The following is a 26,598-nucleotide window of genomic DNA, read 5'->3' on the forward strand; positions in this document are numbered from 1 at the left end:
CATAAAATCAGAAATATATGCCTCACATTTCCTACGTTTTCTCAATTTCTTCTTCCCTGAGTTGTCTCTTAGGCCCACTCTTGCATGTTTTGCCATAATAGTTGTTGAGGTCAAAAGGCAATAATTCTTCTTCTTCCTCTTTTCTGAATTCACAACCAAGTAAACTATTTATAAAGAAATAATACAGATGGAAAATAAAGGTGAACTTAAGTTTCTAAAGTGGAACTATAATATATAGCTTAGATATGTAGTCACAATGGGTCTTCCTCTACCACCCACCCCCATTTTACTTTGATTTTTATACAGTCTGGATCTGAATGGCATACAAAACTTAGAACAACCTAACTTCTAGTAAAGGAGATAAAGATAGAAGCGGGCTCAAACCAGACTCTCACTGGTGGGTAGGAAACTCTGACTCAAGAGTATGTGCCCTATGAAAGTAGGAGCAGAAAAGATTACAAACATATGCAGAGAAGCAGATCTCAAAAGAAAAAGAAAGGACTCAGCCACATGTATTCAATTGCTTTCCCTGAACTCATGGAGCCATCACTCTTTCTCTTAGAAGGAATAGTGAAGAGGATAGGGAGAAGTTAAAAACTTACTTTGCAATCCTAGAGAAATTGTCCATGCTAGGACATTGGAAAAGAGAGAGAGAGAGAGAGAGAGAGAGAATAAATGGTTCTCCTTGTACTAATGCAAATATATCAGGAAAAATACTTATATTCTATTAATGAAAGTTATTTAAAAATTCAGCATTTTGTGTATATGCATAGATGAAAGAGTGTAGGTAAATACATTGAAATACATTAATTTAATGCATAGCATTATAGAGATTTTTTAAAAAATTGTTTCTTTTATCCATTGATTTAACAATTACCTCTGTAAATTGTTTCTTTTATTCATTGATTTAATAATAATGATAGAGAATAAAACAGTAGTTGGGGGGCAAGGGGAAAATGGGGATGTCTACATATCCTTTCTAGGTTTTGAATACTTCTACAATGTTCTTATATTGATTTTATAAATAGATTAATAAATAGCAGATTATAATTTTTGAGGGATTACTTTGTTATCCTCCTAGGAATGACTTGCTGATAGCATTACAAATAACTATTGGATCATTAGGGAACAGAAATGAAGATATTTCTATTTTATAAAAAAAATATATTATCAAATACATTATTCACCAAGAATGTCCTAAGAGAATACGTATGAGACAAAACTATGTTGGTATAGGGGCACCCGGCAGGCTTAGTCAGAGGAGCATGCAATTCTTGATCTCAGAGGTTATGAGTTCAAGACCTACGTTGAGTGTAGAGATTACTTAAAAATAAAATCTTTGAAAAAAAAAACTATATTGGGATATGGTTTACAGTACTTATTATAAAAAATAAGACAAATCAAGTAAAATGTTGTGTCATTAATATTCTTCACTGATTCTTGTTTCTCTGGGAGTAGTATCCAAACTGCATTTTAAATTCTAGAGGGCTGCAATCTAAACACATGCTATATCTAAAAATAATTTGTTAAATTAAGGTTTACAATCCTTATTCATTTTTTTGGTAAATTTTATTACTATATACTAATGAGAAGCTGGATATATATATACATATATAGCATAGACTGATTTTCTGTAAGTATTCTGAGTTTCAGATTTTTATTGTAATTGAAGTTGATTTCAAAAAAAGTTGAAATGCATAATGACCTTTAAAAATAATGATGCACCAGGGTGCTGGCTGGCTCAGTCAGTGGAACACACAACTCTTGATCTTGGGGTTGTGAGTTTGAGCCCCAAATAGGGCACTGAGCCTACTTTAAAAGGATATAAGTTTTAAAAAGGGAGTATTTAAAAAATTTTAAAAAGCTATTCACCAAAACTCTATATTTGAATATACATTGTAGATGAAATAAAGTTTCAACAGCAAGAAAACTAAAATTTGACAAGTCATTATTTTTCTGTATGATTTTTCTTCCCCTGAAGCAACTAGCTGGACCAATGTCTGGTTTTCTTTTTTTGTTTCTAATGAAATTATCTTATTTTTTTCCCTTATGAGTAATCTTTCATTGTTTTTACTATTACCAGCATGTGCATGAGTCTGATATGCATAACACTCAATAAAAGCAAGGTTTTTTCATTTTTTTCCTTTAAGTTGCTACTTCTGTTAAACAAAGAGTTTTTCAATAAGTGGTACGCAAAGTCCTTTTCTCTTAATATTCCTTCTAATGAATTTTATCCATGTTGTAGAATTATTTTCTCTATAGTTCAATTTTTAAAATTATACTTAATTCATAAAAATTTAGTTTTATATTTAATATCTTACATTTAATGCTGTGTTAATACATTCTATTATCTGCATAACTCAACATAAGAAAAAATAACTTAGGAAAATGTTTCTATATATAGTCTCAATAAATGAGTAACAAGTTGTCCACTTACCCTCATTAAAAGCAGCAAAACCTTTATATATTATTTGGAGGAAATTATTAACTTCTCTTGGTCAGTATTTTCCTTTTTACAATGAAAATATTAACTTCCAGAACTTTTTGCCAAGCAAAATTATTGAGCATACCAATAAAATACATGAAAGTTTTTTTTTTAAAAAACACTTTCAGAAAAAAAAAAAAGAAGAAGAAGAAAAAGATAATGAGCTTTTATAGCATGTATTGAGGTGGGGGTCCTGATAGGTTTCCAGAGTTCATTTTGAGCCTTCAGAATGACACCACCATTTTATTGGATGGCTCTTGGCCAGACACAGGTGGCAGAGCTTTCCAAGGCTCCTGCATTTGCCAGCTGGCATTACTGCCTGCCATTGCCCTGCTCTAATAGAGGTCATTGGGCCTCTCTGCTCCTGCATGGTGATGGGCCCATTGCCATCTCTTAATTAAAGGCAGAGGCAAAGGGATGCTGCCCCTTGGCAGGGTGTTTGCCAGCTGGCTCCTTCTGCTGAGGCCCTCCCCTCGCTGCATGTGAACAGTGTTTGCTAAGCAGCTGGGGAATGTAGCTCATTTGCTCAGCGGGAGCATGAAGGCAGCAAAAGCCATTGCCCTGACCAGGATCTGTCAGCCCGGTGGTCGCGGGTGTTGAAGACGTATATACAGGGTTTGTGATAAAAAAGGAAATTATAATATGACCGTGACTGAAAAGAGTGGAACAGAAGCAAATTTTGAAAGATACTTAGGTAATTCAAAATGTGTATTTGCGGTTTTCCATCCCTTTGATATAGGCTTTGGTGAGTCCCTCTGATACTATAGATTTTAATTGACCCAGAGAGACAATGTAAAATTAGAACTCAGATAAGGAACCATGTAGACATACATGTTAGTGTATAAATCAAATGTTGTGTAATTTTGTGCAAGTGATATTAGATCACGCATTATTTCAAGGCGCAGCATGCCAGTTTCCTTGTCTTTCCCACCCCACCCCACCTGGCAAAAGTGTCAACTTCTAATATTTTATAAAACATATTAATCATGACTTCAGTAGTTAGTTTACAACAAACTTTTTAATTTTTTTTCCTTTTTATTAAATTTGCCATCATGCTACAGACTCAAGTCAAATTTACCTAGAACTGGTTATGTTGTGGAGGTTGTGCTGGGTGCTATGTATATCTCTATCTCTATTGCTCACAATGCTCTTGATAATAATTTTATCCCATTTTAAAGAAGAAAAAACTGAGGTTGAGTTGTGTATCCACATTTGCACACTTCCTTAGACAATAGCATGGCTTAAATTCTAACCTTGATATTCCTGTGCTCTTTTATAAAACAAATAAACCAAAAACCTCTTACTCTACATTATAAATGTTAATATTTTAGGTAAAAATCATAATTCTATCAAAAATACCAGAATCTTTAGTTTTGTCTAGATTTTTACACCAACTTCTCTTTAAACAAAATTCAAATAATGAAAACAGATATTTTATCATTTCTTACTGAAATTACTGCTTCAGTCATAGCCAAAGCAAAAAGTATCATATTATTGAGAAAGTCTTGCCTATTCAGTCTTAAGCTTGAGCAGCCACAGAACATCAGTAACTATAATAGTTTATAGAAGCTATTTACCTCCTTTAAAGGAACACATCAAGAAATTGTCTGCTTTTTTTTTTTTTACTGCTTTATTCCTAGTATATAGAAGGGGTAGTAGAGTATATAGGAGAAAGTCAGTAAATGTTTGCGAATGAAGAAAATGACTGACATTACTAGGTACAATTTAATAGGATTTAATGACCTACTTTAAATCCTTTGCAAAGCTCTAATAATATTTCCTAAACACTCTAAAGATTTGGCACTTAAATTAATTTGTGCATTAAAAAAATTTAAAAAATAGTTGTTTGTGTAGAGTGAATCAAAAAACCTATTTGCATTAAAAATTAGAACATACCTATGTAGATAGAAATTTGGGTGAACTTAACCCTAAGATAATTCTATACGTTTGACTGTATTAAATGAGGAATGGTAAAACTGCTTTTAAAAAAATGTTTGATAGGTTGTATATTTTAGATTGTACTGGTGATAGAATAGAACATGATTAGCAATTGATGTTGATGTGTTAAAGTAGAAAAAATTTAAATAATAATTATGACAAACCATATAGTTTCTAGTTTATTAAGTGTTTTCACATACATTACCTTTTTCATTCTTACAACATTTCTGTGAGGATATCCAGGCACCAATTTCTATCCCAACTTTACAGATAAGAAAACTGAGGATAAAAGTGAAAATGGACCTATTGTATTATAGCACATGCTTCTGTGTCCACGCTAAAGTCACAGCATGGTATGCTGCTATTGTTATTGTTATATTGTTATTTTTGTTTCCAAATTTTTTCCTCATTTCAGAAAAACGAATCCTTTACATGTTATTCCCATTAGATCTTTAAAAAACACCCTCAATACATGTTTTCATTAGTAAAGTAAAATTTTTTGAAATGATCTAGAAAATGATGGTTTACAGTCATCAATCAAGATACTGTAAGTAAAGACCAATTCCTAAAAACCATTCATTAATTCATCCTGTAATATCTATCAGAAATGCAGTAATTGTGGAAACACCTTAAGGAAAATACAAGTGTAGTCAAGAATTCACACAGAAAAATACAAGGGAGGAGAAAGTTCAAAACAGGGACTTCGTGTGTTTAGATCTTTGTAGGTTTAAGATACAATGTGTAGGTCTAAGATTCAGTGTGGTAACCTCAGAGGTAAGAAGTTATGTATAGTGAAGTCTAGACTTTGGTAGCAGTCAAAATAGGAACAGTTTCCAAACCTATCTTTACAGTGATATTTTTTTCACTCCATCTCCATTCACTACTTGCCCAGCTCAAACACATAAATGTGAAAAAATAGAAAGTTTTTTAAAAAGAAATAAAATATGTTTCTTTAGTTTTTCTTTAGTAATCCCTGTTTAGACTTAATGAATTGAAATTAAAATTCTCCAGGGAAGTCCTCATTCCTTTTCCCGAGCCCTAAATATAATTAGAAATCAAACTCACCAAAGGTATAAAGCATAAGTCTTACCTGGCAATATATGAGGCCTTGCCCCCTTTCTCTGTGAACAGGCAGCATGTTAGATGTGCTCCAATAAAAAATTTATGAGAAAAATAAGCACACAAATACCAATACTAAAAGAGAGTCTGTAAAATAATTCATCTCCTGCAAATCATATTTTAAAAGTTTACAAATTTATTTGTGCCGAAGATAAGTATGGTGGATGACTGCAGAACATGTTACCCACCATCTTTGTGTTCTAAGAAATACTTTTAGGGTTATATAGACAGCACACCTAGGATGTGTAGATTTTTTTTCATAAAAGATTATATTTGTATTAATAGCAAGGTTATTAGTTTCTGATACTCTGATTTATGATCCTAAGTTTTGTTGTCATTATTAATTCATATGTTGACCTTTTTATTTTATGTACATGTGTAACCGAAGGACCAAGAAACCAGCTATACAATTATCAAATCTAAAGAGACAACTGTAACTGCAGAGGGCTTGAAACCAGCTTCAGTATATGTCTTCCAAATTCGAGCGCGCACAGCAGCAGGCTATGGTGTCTTCAGTCGAAGATTTGAGTTTGAAACCATCCCAGTGTGTAAGTCATTTTAATTACTGTCAACTCATGTCTCTGTAATAGTTACCAGAAAAGAGAGGATCAATACTCTCCCCGGGCATTCTGTCAGTCTCCTGCTCCTCTCTCTCTCCCAGGCATGACCCCTTCAGGTAGGAAGCATCTGTCATGCGATTATGGTAGGTTAGTGGGTTAACGCATCGGTCCCTGCCCCTCATCACATTTAGTCTACTGGCAGATGAAACATCAGGAGATCCTTAAGAAATGTTTAAACCTGCTTTTAAAGACTTTTTTCCCACAGCTGCCATACTTTATTGAATTATTGCTATTTACTTTTACTTGTTTTATTGAACAATGCTATCAGGCTTAGTCTTTCTATGAAAATTCTACAGGGAGCATGCAGAAGTATTAAGTTTGGCAAGAAAATGGCGCTCCCAGCAAACAATCTGATCATTTTGAAAAATCAAAATCTCTGGCAGTATCTCCGAGTGAAGGGTCTAGAAATATTTCTGGAAAACACTTCTTATGCCATTTTTTAAATAAAATAGCATAAAACATTTTTCTCTTTAACATCAAACAAAATATTTAGATTACTTGTCCTAAAGCACACATTAAAAGCACGATTAGAAGAAAACAATAGCTTACTTTTATTTATAGATGAAAAACTGACACTATTAATATTTGGTTTTGAAGAAAATAACATACAGGAGTAGTATGAAATGTCAAATGTGTGGTGTGTGTATTTTTGTTTGGTTCATGACAGTTAAGAATAATGAGACACCAATACTAAGAAAATTCTATCTTATCATTCAGGTATGTTTGGACAGAAAAAAAAAGAAAATTATCTGAAGATCATTACCTTGAACATAGACTTTAAAAAGACTTTTCTAATTGGTTACTCAATTCATAATAACGATGCATGATGTTATTGATTTTCTTAATTTTTAAAATTTATAAATTTTAATTTATATTATACATAGGTCATAAAATTATTACGATATTATCTTTTATGTCATTCATATAGTCCTAAAACCGAATGCAAACAGTAAGCACAAGAATATAAAATCTTTATTTTAGAAAGGCTATTTACAATGAGGATTTGGATGGAAAAATCTCAGACTGCTCTTTCTCTTTCAAGCTTCAGTTTATATTTTATAACTGCCTATTATCCACTTTATTTTAATTTTGTTATGCATATAAATAACATGTTTAAAATTGACCCCATATATTACCCCTTTTCCCAACAGCAATGATAAAAATGCACCAGCAAATAAACCTAGCATGAATGAAACCATCCAGCCAATCTAGTTGACTCTTTTTTTTCTGCTTTCTTTTAACATAAATTGTCTTGAAACTTTGAGACTATCACTGAATTTTTCTTAACTCCCACTTGCCAAGATTTATCAAACACCTTTGTATTTCTTTTATGATTTTTTTCACCAATGCATCACTTCCTTTCATCTAATTCTTATCTACTTGACTCAAATCTGTATAACTCTATTGCTAGAATAATGTTATTCTGTTTTTTAAATGAAATTTTTCTTTAGATAAGTGGAGTTTTATATGCAAATTTATATAACAGTGCAGAGCAAATTCTTGTACAATTTGCTGGGTTTCCCCCAATGGTAACATTTTGCAAAACTATAGCATAATATCACCTTCAGGATACTGACATTGATGCAATCCACCAATCTGCTCACATTTCCTTCTGCTCTTTTTTATGTGTGTATATAGACATGTGTGTATATTAAGTTGGTTGCAATTTGGTCAGTTGTATAGATTTGTATACCTACCATCATAGTCAAAATACTGAATAGTGCCAACCTCACAAAGATCCCTCAGGCTGCCCTTTTATAACTATACCAACTGCCTTTGGGAATAGTTCCTGTGCCATAACTGATCACTGACAACCACTAATTTCTAAACATCCATTTCAAAACATATGATATTTCACATTGAGATACCACTTTACACTAGTTAGAATGGCAAAAATTGACAAGGCAAGAAACAACAAATGTTGGAGTGTGGAGAAAGGGGAACCCTCTTACACTGTTGGTGGGAATGCAAGTTAGTACAGCCACTTTGGAAAACAGTGTGGAGTTTCCTCAAAAAGCTACCCTATGACCCAGCAATTTCACTACTGGTTATTTACCCCAAAGATACAGATATAGTGAAAAGAAGGGCCATATAAACCCCAGGGTTCATAGCAGCAATGTCCACAATAGCCAAACCGTGGAAGGAGCGGAGATGCCCTTCAATAGACGAATGGGTAAAGAAGAAGTGGTCCATATATACGATGGAATGTTACTCAGCCATCAGAAAGGATTACCCAACATTTGCATCAACATGGATGGAACTGGAGGATATTATGCTAAGTGAAATTAGTCAAACAGAGAAAGACAATTATCATATGGTTTCACTTATTTGTGGAACGTAAGGAATAGCAGGGAGGACATTAGGAGAAGGAAGGGAAAAATGAAGGGGGGAAACAGAGGAGGAGACAAACCATGAGAGACTATGAACTACAGAAAATAAACTGAGTATTTTAGAGGGAAGGAGTATGGCAGAATGGGTTAGACCAGTGATGGGTATTAAGGAGGGCACGTATTGCATGGAGAACTGGGTGTGATAGGCAAACAATGAATCATGGACCACTACATCAAAAACTAATGATGTATGGTAACAAAAACTAATGTATGGTGACTAACATAATATAATTAAAAAATATGATATTTCAGGAATGTTCTATACATGGAATTATATGTCTGTGACAGTTTAGAATTGACTTAATTCCCTGGAGATTCATATAAATTGTTATGTATATCAATTTTGTTTCTTTTTATTGTTGAGTAGTATTCTATGGTACATGTGGACCACAGGTTATTTAACAATTCACCTGTTGAAGGACATCTGGGTTAATACCAATTTTTGCTATTACCAAAAATCATGCTATGAATATTCATATACATGTTTTTGCTTCAATCTAAGTTTTCATTTCCCTGGGATATATACCCAAGAGTACAATTTCTACATCATATGGCAATTTTATGTTTAATCTTGTAAGAAACTGCCAAACAGATTTCCAGAGTGGCTGTAAATTTTACAGTCCCACCAGGATTGTCTGAGTGATCAGTTTCTCCACATCCTCCTCAGCATTTGCTGTTCTCACTATATTTTTCTTTTAGTCATTTTGGACAGGTGGGTAGTGATATCTTGTCATGGTTTTAATTTGAAATCCCTGATGGCTAATGCTGTTCAACATCTTTTCATGTGCATATTTGCCTGCCATGCTGTGTTAAGTATCCTCACTAACTCCTATGTACTCATATTACATATCAAAAATTGTAGCTTTGATCAAATTATTTTAATCAAGAAAATTAATAGTTACAGCTGTGATAGAAAGATCCCAAATTCTCAGCCTGGCCTTCAAAAACCCTTATAATCTGGCTTTAACAATATTTTCAGCTTCATGATTAACTTTTCAAATATAGAGCTTAAATGTAGAAAATATCTGTGTAATATGGGTTTGCAACCAGTAGTTTGAGAAGCAAAATGTGGCAATCAATGTGATTTTTCAGTGTATGCTATCTTAAAGTTTCCAAGGATAATGTAAGTATATAATGATTGAAAAAAAGAAACATTGTTTACTAAAGAATATTAATGTTTATAACTTATATCCTTTTAATAGTAGTGTGTTATGTTGCCCCAAATTTGCTTTTAAGCATTCCCAAAATATTCTTCAACAATTCTTCCAAAACTACATGACATATAAGAACAATAGGAAATGTGAGTGACTAGAGGTTTATATCTTTAAAGATTAAAAAACTTAATGATATATTAAAACGATAATCATGGATCATGGGCTTATAATTTTTTTCCCTGAAGAAGTATGAAGACATTGACAGTACCTTATCAATTCTATATATTTTCAAGTTAGTTGATATATTGGAGATATTATTGATGCGGTCAGGGCAAACAAAGAAATAAATAATACAAAATCTTGATGAATTATTTTTATTAGAAATAGCTCACAAAATAATTAGAACATTTGAAATAGTATAATAATTAAAGCCCATCAAGGAAATTAGAAAACGCTGAATTAAAAAAAATGAAAATGTATTATTAAATCCTCCCTCATAGCCCGATTTAATTGTCTATTATACAAAAAGATCTGATTTAAGCGAACAGTAGATAAAAACATGTAAATATGAATGCTTGTGATTTGGCATTACTAAAAAATATTTTCACAAAATGTATTAATTTAAGCATTTGAAAAATTTTGGTATGCCATTAAAAGTTACTTTATTGCAAGATGTAAACCAATACCGTGCATATTTTGACATATTGTTAAATTAAATTAGGTCTTGTCAATTATTAAAAATGAAGCATTTAACAGTATGAGGCATTAGCATTTTTTTCTCAAAATTATTATATAATTAGTCTGAAATTGTCCTATTTATATCTCTACCTCTGATTAATCATGCCCCCTTCCTCCAAAACTAAATCTCAGAGTGCCACAATGGCACATTGAGACCAGAAAGATTTGTTAGAATTTTGTTAGATGGGCTTTTGAATGCTAGATGGAGAATTTGGGGAATTGTTTTTTCATAGGTAATAAATACTTATTAACTTTTTTGTCAGAGAGATATGATCAAAGTGATATTTTTGGATATTTATGTGAGTACATAGAAGGCAAAGGGGACACCTAAAACACGGATGAACTATGCCAGCAGATTTGAATCAAATAGGTGACTGTTAGATGAAAAAATAGAATTCATGGGGAAAAACAAAAGAAACAGAGAAAATGTGGGAGTTAAGAAAAATTCAATGATAGTTAAAGAAACCAGAAGAAAAGAGATCAAATTAGTCTGGTTCGTGATTTGATTTATGGTATGTTTATTTATTGATGTGTTTTGTTAATACCGTGGGGGTGGATGTGGTATAAGGACTGATTTTAAACATGTTGTTTTTATATGAAAACACAATCCAAATAAAAAGAAAGCAGTCTGTTGTGTTGTTGTGTTGTTTTTAATAGAGTGAAACTTTGAAGAGAAATAGGAGTTGGAAAAATAAATTTGGGACTCATTAGCTTATAGTTAACTGATGCCATATGCAAAGAAGTATCCAAGAGAGGTAGGGAGAAAAGAAAGAAGGAAGGGAGAAAGACAGAGTGAAAAGCTAAAGAGGAAAGTGTGGAGGATTAAAGGCCAGCATTTATCAGAAATTGTTCATGCATAACATGTGGGGAGAGAACATGAAGCCAACAGAACTGACAAAGTAGTACTTCAGAGTGGGGAAAAAGAGAAAACATCTCATCTAATGTCATAGAAACCAGAAGGAGCAGAGTCTCAAGACGGAAGTTTATGTTCAACAAGGTCAAATGCCTTATAGCGCATGGTAAGGTAAATGGAAAAGTACTTATTCCATGTAGCCTGAATATCACACATAGAACTCAAAGACAGAAGACAAGTTTCAGAGAGAATTTACATTGGTTATCAGAAAATGAGGCTGGTTCTAGATAACTTAGTCAAGATGCTGAAAAATAGGAAAGAATAAGTTTGATAAACAAAACAGGATCAGATAACAATATGTAGAAATATTATCTACTATTGATTTAAGACTGGCAATAGTTGAGCACTATGCTAAATATTATCTCTAAACAGAACTGTAATGATCCAGGAAAATTATCCCTATTTGGAGATGAATGAAATGAGACTTGATAAGGTTAAGTACTTTGCTTTGGCCCATATACCTAGTAAATGTTGGACCTGTTTTCAAATTCAAGTTGAACCAACATCAGTAAGTTTATGTATAAGGATCTTTGTCCCTAAGGAGAATTATGTGTTCAGGCTTGTAGGTAGCAGGGAAGTAGCCTGTAAGGGAATGAAAATCTCTCCTGGAGGAAGACTGTGAAGGAACCAGGTCTTAGAAGAGACAGGACAGATTCTAACCTTGGAGTTAGGTAAAGCAAAGGAAAACTGCATAACCATATGGTTTTATTTAACCATGGAGTTCAGACTTGATCACTCTTTTTTTATCTATAAAGTTTAACATTTCTGAAACATGAGAGTGGTAATGAATTAGTGGTTTGATAAAATGAGGAAGACTCATTATGGGGATGATTTTGTCAGGAAATTAATAAGAATCAAAGTAATTGGAATGGCAGTTAGAGCCCAATAAAAATTACATTATGTATATGGACCAAGTTTGCATGATTTTCTCTAGGAACATTCCCCTTACCAAAAAGAAAATTAAAGAACTGAGAAAAAGTAATGGTATAAATAATCCGAGTTAAGAGATTATAAAAGCAAATCTTGGGTCTAGGCTCTGCGATAGTGGAGTGGCTTTGCCCTGCCCCATTTACACTGCTCACTAGCTTTGAAATCCCTACCACAGACTTCAGCATCAGATAATAGGAGAGAAAAATCAAGATAAAGAACCACTGAACCTCAACTATTATCCAAGAAAAAGGAGGGTAAGAACATGGATTTAGATTATCAGTAACAGTCTTCCTCACACGTGAACAAGCTATTGTTGATATTGGGTTTGAAGACTGGTCTGCAAGGGTTCAAAGTGTAGCTCAAGTGCAAGAGTGTCAAGAGTCAGTCAATTTTGTTTTGAAAGAATCAAGGGAGAGGTGACAATAATAGAAAGGAAAGTGTTTGTATGTCCAAAACTATTGATGGGGCCGGATCTGGTAAGGACTTATAAGAAAGAAAACATGGAAAGTAGAGTTGTTATTACTTTTGATGACTTAAAATTTGTTTCGAAGGTGAGCTAACACCTCTCTGAATTTACCAAAATGATTATATTGTTAAACAATGGCATGGTATGTATCTTATTGAGCGGTTTTTGAGAACATTAGTAAAATTAATTTCCTCTGTAGGTTTCTTATTTTAAGACAGCTTAATTATTGGCACAAAATAAATATCCCCGAGCTTATTGAGGTACAACTATTTACTCGTGTCCATATTCCTCTTATTATGGTAACTGTACTGTTAAAATGTAGGATGTGTCATCTAAATGTAAACGAATGTAAACGAATGTAAATGAATCTACTTTTACTGCAGACTTCTCCAAGTTCTAAATGTATGCCTTGATATCTTTCACAAAGTAGTCCTGCATATAAAGTATACTCACTGATTATATTCTGCTTGAAATTACAGTTTTTAAACTTATATTGGGAATAGTGATATTATATTAACTTCACTGAAGTCATAGCCAGAACTTTTTGACGTTCAACCTATGTCTATGGGAAAAAAGTACCCTGAGGTATCAGGATTTTTTTTCTAGAGAACAGTCACATGTGAACTCTAAAATGTCAAATCTTACATCGTGAGCATCTCCTATTCAGTTGAAGGTGTTTGATCTCAAGGACTCAGTTCCATTTTATCTTGCAAACCCAAGATCCCTAGATAAATACTATGCAAACAATTACATTCATTTTTTTATGATGACAAGGAAATAATCAGGGACTTAGTGATTCTTTCAAATTTCCATTTGGAGAGTAAATATTTTCTCCTAAAGATGTCTGTTCAATTACACACCACTGAGCAGAGATATGAGGGGGAAATCTCGGCCACGTATGGGGGAATTGCTTAAACCACGCATCCATTACTGACTATAAAGCAGCTCTTATTTGAATGCATATGATCTCTTTAACCATGGGCTCCATTTCCTGTGTCTCCTACCAGCAGTTGCAGCATCCAGCGATCAAAGCCAGATTCCTATAATTGCTGTGTCTGTGACAGTGGGAGTCATTTTGTTGGCAGTGGTTATCGGCTTCCTCCTCAGTGGAAGGTAAGAGAGGAAGCTGTGATTTTGAACTTTTGCAGCTGATCTCTTCTTTACCTTGATCTGACCATTTGGCTGTTAAGCACATCCCAAAACCAATCAGGCAAGCAATGTATCAGTAGATAACTTCAATGTATGATGTATTTTTAAGCTTTACCCTGTCCATATTAAGTGCTAACTTTTAAGCACAGAATTTCTATTTTTCAGGTATGCTGTCTTCGCAAGAGTTAATTATTAACTTATTATTTATTCTGCCTTTAACCATATTTTTTCTGATATAATTTTTTAAATGTGTTTTTTTTTCCTCTTAAAATTATTTATGGCTGTCTAGTTCAATTTTAGTGTTTGGGAAGGCCTGAACCTGTGCCTGATAGATTCAGAGGAATGACTAATAATTCTACTTAGCCAGCATTCTGTCCTAACAGGGTGATGGATACCAAACAGACACTCTGACAAACCAACATTCTGAGAAATAAGTGACCCTTTTTATGACTGCTTTTATTTTCAGCTTCTGAATGATTTCAGTCTGAATACATCAATCAGAGCATGTACTGATTTAAAGTGAATTGTACTGAATGTTGTATCAATAGATACATTAACATGTGTGTTACACATCTACATTTTTCATTTTGAATTAAAATAAAAGAAGTAGAGACCCAACAACAACTTATGTAGAAAGTATTTCCTGATATTTAGCTGAGCATAATCAACCTTCAGGAAAAAATTTTAAAATAACAATAAGTAAGTAAATCAAAGCATGAGTATGCTCTATTCCTACAACAAACATATTTCCATTTTTTTATCCAGGCCATTGTTAGAAGGGCTATTCAGTAATTAGAGTTGTCCATTTGAAAATGTTTTGGTGTTAGACTATTACAGAAAACTTGATGAAAGTCTTCATGGAAATATTTAGGCTTGCATAAATATGTGAAATTGTAGTGTAAGGTCCAAAAAAAGTCAGAAAATCAATATTCATATTGATTTTGTTCCTGTTCTACTTATTTACTTTTGACTCTTCAGCACATATTCAACTCATAAATATACAGAATTGGGCACTTTTCAATATACTGCATATTGTATTCTGAAAAGATTTATGACTATATCCTTAAATTACAGTAATTTATTTTCATAAAACATTGTTGAAAATATTCCTTTGAACATCCTTTCTTTTTGTATCTGAAATTCCTTTTCTTCTAGTTCCTGTTTATTTAAGAATGTTCAAAATTTTCTTAGAGTGTATATAGAAATCCATCGCTTACTTTTAATGTTATACTAGCAGTGACACATTTTTAGAATTTCCAGGTGGGAAGCAGTTTGCGATTTTGTGAGGACAACTGGCCCTATTTGACCAGAAGGCTGGCTACCTGGTGCCCTACTATTCTTTTCTCTCTGAAGTTACTTGGGAAGAATGCTCTGATTATGTCTGTTTCCTGGGAAGATAAAAATTTTGTCATAAAAACTTTGCTCAGAGTTTGATTAAATAAGATAATTAAGTTCAGTGTATGGTAACTATTAAGGAAACTACCACATGATGAATCTTTCCTATCTCAAAAGGGTAGATAAATAAGATACAGTTTCAGAGCTGCTTTGTAAAAACATTTCTTTACTTCTGACTGAGATATGAGTTGACTTCTTCCTTTCCAATAAATCCAGAGGTGTTAGTTATAGTTAGGGACATGGGATCATAAGAAGATACTGTATTTCTTAGGTTCACACTTAGAGTAAGTGAATAAAACGGGAGGAAAGATCTGAGATCTAGAATCCAATAAATTTGAGTGTTTAAGGGTTTATTAAAGGACAAATCAAATATACAATGTATCTTATTGTATACTTAGCCACACTATATTTATTTAACCTACATATTGCTAATGTGAATTTAGAGAATTCAGCTATGGATTCTTGCTTACTTGTATGTGAATCAGCCCTTGTTCTCAAAAATTTTTCTTCCCCAATATATAAACAAAATTGACTTAATTTTTTTGCATCTATAGCATTAGACAAAGTGTTTGAGAGAAGGTTCAATTAACCTATTACTTGGTAACTGAAGGGTAGTAATACTTAAGCATGTGTGTGTGCACACGTGCACCACATGAATTCTATATGTACCTGGATTTGCTGTGTAAGAATAATTAAATTATAGTATAATTTCTCAGTTATACTAGAATCACGTCTACACTCAAAGGTATACCCAAAGCTTAATTTTCGGCATAATTGAATCTGAGACTTGGTAAGATAAGTTTTTGAATGTATTGTCTTGTAGAAGTATATTTCTTTAAAAGAATAGCAGTACCTTATTAATTTGTACATTATATGTTCATATTAAATTTTTTCTCAATTTAATTTTATAACACACAGCACACTATGCAAAGACTGGGAATTTTCAGTCTAAAGGAAAACAAATCTTACCCCACCAAAATCTGGGATTTATTTTTATTTATCAGCATATTTTTTGCATGAAATTTTCATTACTTCATTTTGTTGAATGCACATTCTTGAATTTCACGGGTATTTGTCTTATGATAAAAACATCTCTGGCCATCTTGTTTTATTTTTCATGGATAATTTATTTCATGTTGTTTTATATAAATATACTTACTCAAAAGCTAAACGAAATGATTCTTGAATGTCTTTTCCTATCTCATTCACAATGAGCTTTGCAATTTTTGTCTGGACTAAGGAAAGTATGCCTATCTTGTAGTACCTATAGTTCCTGAATTAACTCAGTAAAGATTTATCAAATAAGAGAAAAATTAAATGAAGATATGTAGCCAAAACCTAACAGTATTTGGGAAATTATTTATAAGTACTGAGAAATTATTGAAAAAAGTCTGCTCTAGGATTGGTTTGAAGACAGTGAATTATATTTGTTTCTCCCTCCTTTCTTTGCCAAAATATGACTGATATACACACACAAAAATACAATGAAATTTAGACTATCTTCTCACTCTAAACTATTTTGTTCCTTTTAATCTCTTGAGTTTATTAAAGACTAGGTATTTGCTCCTAGGCAAAATGTATTTTAATTACAAATAATTTGACTCCTCAGTGGTGATACAGATAAATTAATTTCTACTTGCAAAAATATTAATATTACTTGAATGTAATATTTATTGGCTAATTCATATCATTTGGACCTGGAGAAAATATGTCTTGAAGATACATATTCACTGATAATTGGTAATTTTGTTCATGCCAAGTCAAAAAAACTGAAGATTATAACATATTGAATATTATGGGACTAATTTATTTCAAAGAAAAAAAACTTTTTCGTTCTAAAATAAATGAAAGATAAATAATTCAAATATAGAGACTTTCTAATCTTTTTAGGCTAAAATCGATTACACAGAACGTCTTGTAGTCTTCCTATCTAAATACTTTTAAAAATAATGTAGGCAGATATCCATCTTAAAGGAAAAAGTGCCATTTAAAAAATAGATTTCTAACATCTTAAGATTCTGTCAATCTTAGAATTTGTGTGACCTTCCTGTTTACGGTGCTAAATATTCCATAGAACATTTTCTGCAGGGTTTAGATTCTCCTTTTTACTTTCTTTACCATTAATTTTTAATTTTTTTTTATTGGACTACAAAACAACTGACATGTCCTCAGCAAACCATGAGCCAATTACCATAGGATGAATATAAATTAGACCTCCTGATATGCACAGCATGTTGTAATTGTTGTTTAATTTTTTCCTTTTATCACTAATGACAATGCACATTGATAACTTTCTTACTATACACTAATTTTATTGTTTTTTTCTCCTCATAGATACTACTTTATAGATATAAATTGTTTAATGAACTAACTTTTCATTAATGATTTTCATCTCCACACTGCCAGTTACATGTTTGAGAAAGTCTTTTATAATGTTCTTCCCCTCTTTTCCTTTCCTTTGAAGATGATCTGATTACATTAAGTTACTGTTTTTCTGTTTCCATTTCAAACTTAGTGCCTAATTCTTGATTACTGGATACTTCTTAACCTGATATAAAGCTTAAATTAACAGGATTTAGTGATACAGAAGATAGAAAGGAAAATTTCATTCAGTGTGGAGAAACTTTCTTCTTTGAACCTTGGTCAGTATAGACATCCTGGTATTAAACAATATTTTTTAGTATTTTGTTTCTGATCCCTCTTTATTACATGCTCATGAATTTATTTTTTAATCATTTTTAAAAGAATTATTTATTTGAGAGAGAGAGAACACAAGGGGAGGGGTAGAGGGAGAGTGAATCTCAAGCAGACTCTGCACTGAGCATGGAGGCCACTTGTGCTCAATCCCACAACCTGAGCCAAAACTGAGTTGGACGCTTAACTAACTGCACCACTCAGGCACCCCTCATGAATTTATTTTTTAAGAAAATTCCAGAGCTTTGCTTTTTTATTTCAATAAATGTCACAGGTATGCTCAGAGGTTAAAGATACACACACATTATACACATGTACTTCCACACGTTTGCACATGTTCTTGCAAATAAGTACAAAGAAGTTGAAGCTGTTCACCAGTTTTAAAAATGGAAAACAAAATAAAAAAACCTAAGAGGTGCAAGAAGAGGTGGAAGAATTTCCTCAAGCTGCTTAGCCTTTGATGTGATTTTAAGGCTATTCATATGTGACTTTAATATAATGATACTCCTGAAATGATAAATTTAGTTTCACGGGTGGCTTCATGTAAAAAAGATTATTTTCCGGGCAAGAGACCTTCCCTTGTTTGTCCTGTCCATATTCAAATCCTCTGGCTAGACATACAACTGCTAAATCCTATTTCCCTCTTTGTTAATGAAACAATCAAAACTCAATTCACTTGAAATGTCCCATAGTTTCTGAGTGGAAAATTCTTCAATGGATATTGTACTTGAAGGCTAACTTATCAAAATTTATATACTGAGACACATGTTGGAAATTTAAAGGAAAAAAAGTAGATTTCTGTAAAATACTGCTTTAGCTTTTTTATACCTTAAAAATAATATTAAAATTTAGCCTTTTGTAAATTTTTTTTCAAATCTTTTAATGACAACATGTTATAACTGACATACTCTTTAAATAATCCAAACATTTATTGAACATCTATTACACATCAAACACCAATGTAAGTCCCAGGCATGTGAAATAAGAAGGTAATGTCCCCTTCTCAAGGTGTTTCCACTTTAATTTAGTAGTCAGGTCAATGGACAGAATTTCGTAAACAGAATAGCAACAACTATGGATAAAGACAGGGGTTTAAACCATTCTTAGTTTTGTAATAGCTGGTTAATTTCACTTCTGTGTTTTTTTTCCCTTTTGTTTTTTTCCCAATTGAAGTAGTTTTAGATCATCATTTTATACATGTCTCTCTGATAGATGTGTGCTCATCCTGAGCACACAGATTATAGTGTAGATTCTCAGTAAATGTCCAGTGATCTTATCGCTGGAAGAATGAAGCTAGAGTTCCGGACTCTTGAAAGTATGCTGATGCAAACTACCCTTCCAGCATTACTTCCATGTGTTTTTGACCTGGACTCCTTTGGTTGCATATGACAGAAGCCAAATTCAAAGTGGCTTGTTCTAAAAGAGAATCATAGATCATATAGATGAAAAGTTCCAGAGATATTTAAAAAAATCCAAAATACAGACACTTATTGATCTAGGTGCTAAAACAGTATCTGCTATGCAATTGGTGGCACATGACTGAAGGGTGCTGTGGCACAAATATGGTATTTAAAGCCACTCATCAAAATGTGGTTATTTGGGTGGAGCCCAGCAACACTAACATTGAGAGAGAGTGAAGGAGAAATATCTAGTCAAAGGAGATTGAAGAGTGGCCCATAAGGTATCAGCAGACCAGACAATTATTGGATCACTGAAGCAGGAATGGTCACTGTACTGAGCCTAGCTCTGACCTTAGAGCTGCTGCCTTTCACTCTCAGAGCTCATTTGGTACAGGCTCTGATAGGAACCTAAATTCCATCTCCACAGACTTAATCAATAGCACTGGGAACTTAAATAAGAAGAGGAGGGAAATGTTACACTGCATGGCCCAGCACAGTAAGAGCTCACATCTGAATCTGAGGACAGGGTCTGTGTCATATAAAGCACATGAACTAAGAATGCGGAAAGAGGATCTCTCTCTGTGCCTTTTTTCTTATGCTTCATTTCATGTCTCAATATTTAAACCTTACCCACATGTCAAGACCCACATTAACCATTATTTTCTATCACAAAATCTTCCTTAATTCCATTAGCCAAAGCCTTTTTTCCTTCCGCTCAAGTCTCAGAACAATATATCAATATTTCTCATGAAATTTAACACTTTCAACCGCAAATTATAGTATCTTGAGTAAATATCTTCTCTCTTCTTCAGTATTTAGAAGATAAAGACTTCTGTGGCTCTCCCACATAACCTAATTGAATGAATACCTCATAAATTATTGAATTAAAGCTAAACTGTGCATCAATCTCCATTTGAAGTGCTTTGTCCCTATTAATGTTGATAGTTTGGAAAATAAAACTGTTAACAACACTGACATAAGTCTAATAGAACCTAAACCAAGAATGTGCTTTCTTCCTTATTGCTGGAATATTTTGTGCCATCACAAAATAAATGCAGTGATTTCAAAGAAGTATTACATAGGAGTTAAGAAATCTTCACCAGACGGGGTGTCTGAGTAGCTCAGTCAAGTAAGCATCCAACTCTTGATTTCGGCTCAGGTCATGATCTCAGGTCATGATCTTAAGGTCATGAGATCAAGCCCTGTGTCCTCAGGCTCTGTGCTCTTGGGAAGTCTGCTTAAGATTCTCTCTCTCTCTCCATCTGCCCCGCCCCCCACCCTGGCTCGTGCTCGCTGTCTCGCACTCTCTCTCAAATAAACAAATAAATCTTCTAAAAAAAGAGAAATCTTCATCAGCTTATATTATTTATTTGACATTTGGATATGCTGATGCTAGTATGATAACGCACCTGGTAACATCTAGCCACAGTAGTTTTTGTTAATAATAATGTAGGTCAATGCGTTTGTATTTCTCTCCTGATTCACTTCAGATTAGGGGTATCATGAATATGTTGGCATATGTAGCATTTCTACCATAACTAGGATTATATAGTTTCAAAACTTGGTAAGTTTTGATAAGAAAAATGATTATATGAAAATATTTTGCCTACTATTACTTTGTTTTAAAATACTGATAAATAGCCAAATATTTAAAATCACAGATGCAATCACTGATTTTAGGAAAGCTCTCATTAAACGCAAATCTCAGTGGCTTATGAATTGGCAGTAGATGTGACTTTATGAAACTGTAATAAATCCAGGCATGTGTATTGATTTAATATCTGAGAGTTGTTATTCCTTCTATTTCTCATGATTACATGCTTTTTTCTTCAAAGGCTCTGAATCAAAGATAATTAGAGAGAAGATCATAATTTATTAATAGCTGACAAATGGGGATCAGGGCAGAGTAGTGCCAGAAAGACTAGGAGCATAGCAACAACTAATTGCCCACTGTGGGAAGTAAATCGTCCTAGGAAACTGAGCCCAAGAGAGTTACTGGTTCAATTGCTCAATGTTATTGAATATCCCACCCGTGACTTCTCACAGATCAAACATGGAAACATCATTGTAACTCTCAGGAAGTTCTATTGAAGCAAACATTTCGAAAGAAAAACTCTATGGTACTGAGACAAGTTAATATCATTGATTTGCAAAAATAAAAAAAAATATAGCAAAGAATCTAAAGACTCTCAGATTTCATCAAGTATGAAGCATAGGGCAGGTCAAAAATCCTAACTACAAGAACAAAATTTGCTCTTTGTCTGAAGTTCTATTTGCCCGAAGCTCCATTTCTATAAGATGTGGAAGGAAAACATGCTGGCATGCCAGCAGACACAGGGCTCTGACAGAAGATGCTACTAGGTTTCTGGGAATCTTACCACATCTCTCTGAGCCCACACAGGCTCTCACAGGAACCTGATACCCAGTTCTACAGAGAAAAATCAATAGCACTGCCCTATGCCAAAGGGTAGACCATCTATTCAACAAAACTCAGTTAATTTCCTGAGCCATGTCTAGGAGTATATCTATTGATGAGAAATGAAGCACATGACAATAAAATGTTCCAAATGATTTTAAGCATCAGCTAAAAGCCACATTTGTTTAAGATCTGTGCTCTTTTTAAAAACTTGCATAAACCTGGAAAGAAAGAAATGTTTCTAATGGATTAGCAACTCAGTTTCAAACAGCTGAATTCTTTATTGTGCCATGTGGAGGAATTGACATTGGATGTATTTGATGTCTGCGATAGTTTTAGTGTTACGAAACATATTATATCCTAATTATCTTGCTTACCAAAAATCTTTGGACTATAGCTCACTCCTTGCTTCTCATTATTTCTCACTCCCCTGACTTTTTAATCTCACAGAAAAATGGCACTTTTCTGTGTTAAATCTTTGGCATGCATTTGCTCTTAATAGTCTACAGGCATTGCTCAACTCTCTCATAGCCATCAATACTGCATAACAGTGTCAGTGAATTTTAATGATTATTTTGGGGTTCTGGTCTTTAATGATGGTTTCATTTGTTTATTTTTTTAAAAGCGTATTCACTTTTATTCCCATTTTTATGAGCTGGTTTTGGGTTCCATATCTCCCTCAGAATCATTGTGTGTTGAGTTCTCTTGAGTCAAGGTAGATTGAAAGGCAAGAAAGAAGGTTAAAATTTATTGTAGGTTGTTTGTTTTTTTGCCTCCTCTTCACACCACCACTTCCATCTTGAAAGACAAGATATCAAAGTGGCAAGGTGGACCTCTTTGTGGTGATTAGTGAAGGAAAGACTCCGTTTTTTAGATTTTCTTAGGTTGTGCTTAGACCAACGTCATAATTCCTCTTCAGTGTCTCTCCAGACTGAACATTTCCTAGGATTCAGATGTTCTCATGTATCTCACAAATACCTCTTCTCCACCTCCAAGAGCTCTTCATGCTTCTGACTTTGGGAGTTCTTGCATTGCTTTGAATTTCTATGCCTATTTTGTTGATTTTCTTGAAGCAAATTTAGTAGGCATTGGTTAAACTGATTCTATCCATAGATGATATATACATTGTGCCGACCTTAAAAAAATCTATGATGAGTTTCAGTTGAAGTCATGTAACTTTGCTCATTTAGTACTTTAATTGTTTAATACTTTGATTGTTTGAAACTTTCACTGTTCAATACAAAGAGATACCTGGTACAAAATATGGAGAAATAGTACAGGTAAGAATGTAAGGGTAATTGTAATAGTCAACCACAAAGCAAATATTTGAACAAACATCTTTAAAAATATGTAGGAATATAAAATTAAGTGAGAAATTTTCTACATTAATACGATTTTTCTCCTCGATATTCTAGAATCTTACCACAAATCCTTACTGCTAAAGTTGTTTGTAAGATCTTCATATGCCAGTAACACATGCTACTTTTTTAAGGACACAAGCTCAGCACAATATTTAAGCAGTGTACTAAATCTGTAAAATTTTTCTGATTTTCTTAATTTTTTACAAGTATAATTACCAGGAGAATGCCAATCTATAGGTCCAGTCTTCCTGAGAAAACTTTTAAGATGAAATTTAGCCACCCAGATGACTAATTTCTATCTCATAATGCCAAAGACAATATAAAATCTAAAAAGTTATCAAATCAGCATGAATTCAGTAAGCACGTAAGTAATGTTGAATATTGTTTATATATAAATTTTGTTGAGACAAATATATGATAAATCAAAATTCTACATTTGTATGACTTATATATTTTCTAGTATATAAGGACCTCTTGATTTATTCTGATGTCAGTATCTGACTCTTTCTGATGTAATCTTATTCTAGCTGTTTCAAATGTATAGTTGTCTTCTCGATTTACCTCTCCTCTAGTCATTTGTAATGTTATGGGCCAGGATAAATCCAGCCTTTCCTGGAGCCTTGGAAAACTATAGTTAATCATTTCAAACCTGTGCTAGTTTATATCATCACCCTCTAGCTCCAACAGGAAAATTGCTTTTTTTTTTCTTTTGCAGTTTTATAATACAATCGTTATAGATCTTTTTTACTCCAAATGCTTGTATTTTTTCATCATTTGAAAATTAATTTAAACCTTTTGGTTCCTGGATATTAACCAATGTAGTATTCCTTTTTATTTATTATTTATTTATTTTTTAGTTGATATACATACAATAATATACTAGTTTCAGGTGCACAATATAGTGTTTCAACAACTATATACATTATGAAATGTTCACCATGGTAAATCTAGTTACCATCTGTCACCATACAAAGTAATTACAATATTATTGACTACATTCCCTATGCTGTGCTTTTCATCCCCATGACATTTATTTTATAACTGGATGTTTGTACCTCTTAATCCCCTTCATCTATTTCATCATCCCCAACCGTCTTCCCCTCTGGCATTTTGAATTCCAAACAGATGTCTATTTTATATCCAGTATTTTTCTGCCCAAGAAAGAGGCTTCTAAATGTTCGTCCCAGAAATTGAAATGAAAAGTCCTTTCGTACATCTCATCTCTCAGTGTTGGAACCTGTGTAGTTTGGCCCTTTGTTTCCATCATTTCTCAAAACCAGGGTGGCTGGATCCTGCTGCTATGTCTCCAACCCTTTGAAAACCCCCACTCTAAGAGGACTCCTAAATAACCCAGTTTGGAAGTCTATCAGGGGATCATTTCAGTACATCATACTTCCTGAAGTGAAAGTCATTATCAATTCTGCTTCCATCTCCAAGCTCAATGTATCATAATTCCTTAGACCTCAAATATGGAGATTGCTGGACAGCTTTAGCTATGTTCCCACATGTCTCCAACTTTAGATTAATGTCCATTTCCTTAGATGAACATCCTTAGATGTCATTATTTTGACATTACCAAGATCTCTTGCCATCAGCCTTTTCTGTACATTTCAGTCTATATTCTGCATTGCATGTTACATAGTTGGCATCATTAAGATGATTGTCCTAATTTCTTACTAGCTAATTATGTTTACATTTCTTAATTTTATGATTAAAAATTATATGGAATATTGGGGCACCTGGGTGGCTCAGTCGTTAAGCGCCTGCCTTCGGCTCAGGTCATGATCCCAGAGTCCTGGGATTGAGCCCCACATCAGGCTCCTCTGCTGGGAGCCTGCTTCTCCCTCTCCCACTCCCCCTGCTTGTGTTCCCTCTCTTGCTGGCTGTCTCTCTCTCAAATAAATAAATAAAATCTTTAAAAAAAATTATATGGGATATGGAAGACAAAATACAGAAAGAAAATTAATCATATTTATCCACTAGAAGCAATCAATATTCATGTTTTGCCATCCATATTGAGATCTTTTTATATATAAGGTGGAGTTCATAATTTATAATTTTATTTGCTGTTTTTCTTTGACTTAGCATAAAAATATAAAGTTTCCTTGTGTAGTTAAAAATATTTTAAAAGTAAAATTTAGTAGCTCTTTGATATTCTAATGCCTGACCTTTCCCACATGCTTTCTTTTTGGTTTTATTTGTTTCTTTTCCTTACTTATTATTGTTATGAGGGAGAGGAGTTGCTATTTCTATCTTTAATGTCCTTAGAATGTATTTGTATTATTCAAAGTAAGGATCAATGAATATAAATATTTTTAAAATGTTGATACATATTAACCAATGGCCCTCCTAAATCGTTGTACCAATTACCATTCCTTCCAACAGTGTGTGACATTTCCTGGTGGTACACAAACTAGCCAATCTGCTAATTTAATAGGAAAAAATAGTTCTGTATTTTTAATTGCATTTCTTTTTTATTTTTGAAATCTAATAAGTTTATTAATATATATACCATAACTGTATTGTATATATATGCAATATATATGTATTAATATATATATACAATAACTGTAGTCATTAGGTTTTTCTATTACCTGTTTCATAAATTACATATACATGCTCTCTACCTGTTTAGACTAGTGGAGTCTTATTTCTTCATATAGTAAAGTTATATCATTAGAAGTGTCAGGATTTGTTTACTTTTTAGTGATGCTTGTTTTGCATGGGATACAATTATTAATTTTATCTTTTGGGGAATCTAAATTGATATCTTCTACAGATTTATGTCAGTACCAACACTGTCACCCTCCCTCAAAACCGTTTTAGGTCTCCACCTGCAGCATATACTAAACAAGTGTGCATATAGACGTTCTTTTATCTACACTGCTTGGATATCAAAGCTATTCTAATTGGTCTAATTTGGACCAGGATCATATTAGTTTAAATACAGTTTTTAAATATTTTTCAATGCTTGGTCAGGCAAATTTCTGCTAGGAAATCACGTATGGTCATAATTACTAATATTTTATGTAAGTACTCTTGTGGGTACACACATTTGTATACAATTGTATGTATAAAAAACAATTGTAACCATAATAAACCATTATTATGTTAAATATGTATGTAACATATTAAAATAGTTAACAGTTATCACCCTTATTTTCAATTTTTAAAACTTATGGCAATTACTGTAATATATGATCTTAATATTACTGACCACTACTAATAGAAAACAAAATACACTTAAATGGAATTTGAATGGTTTTATGTGAAAATGAACATTTATTTTCCTTTTAAATCAACCTCATAATTAATCCAGTTCTCATATGTTTATCACAAAATAAACACATTTCATGTGTTTTTATAATTTAAGTATACTTCCACAATTACTTTAATTATTTGAGTGTGAAATAATTAAATGGAAACATTA

The 26,598-nt window shown here is 32.9% G+C and overlaps 1 protein-coding gene across 1 annotated transcript in view; it reads left to right on the top strand.

Moving 5' to 3' along the window:
• EPHA5 (EPH receptor A5) overlaps positions 1–26,598 on the top strand; it is a 338,741-nt gene that overhangs the window by 242,673 nt on the left and 69,470 nt on the right. Inside the window, exons 7-8 of the mRNA XM_045771491.2 lie at positions 5,931–6,090; positions 13,761–13,866. Of these exons, the coding sequence (XP_045627447.1) occupies positions 5,931–6,090; positions 13,761–13,866 (266 nt within the window). The remainder of the gene's footprint in view (positions 1–5,930; positions 6,091–13,760; positions 13,867–26,598) is intronic.

The sequence above is a fragment of the Ursus americanus genome, chromosome 8 (genome assembly GCF_024610735.1).
Source record: "Ursus americanus isolate L20-20 chromosome 8, mUrsAme1.1.p, whole genome shotgun sequence".
Taxonomy (NCBI): domain Eukaryota; kingdom Metazoa; phylum Chordata; class Mammalia; order Carnivora; family Ursidae; genus Ursus; species Ursus americanus.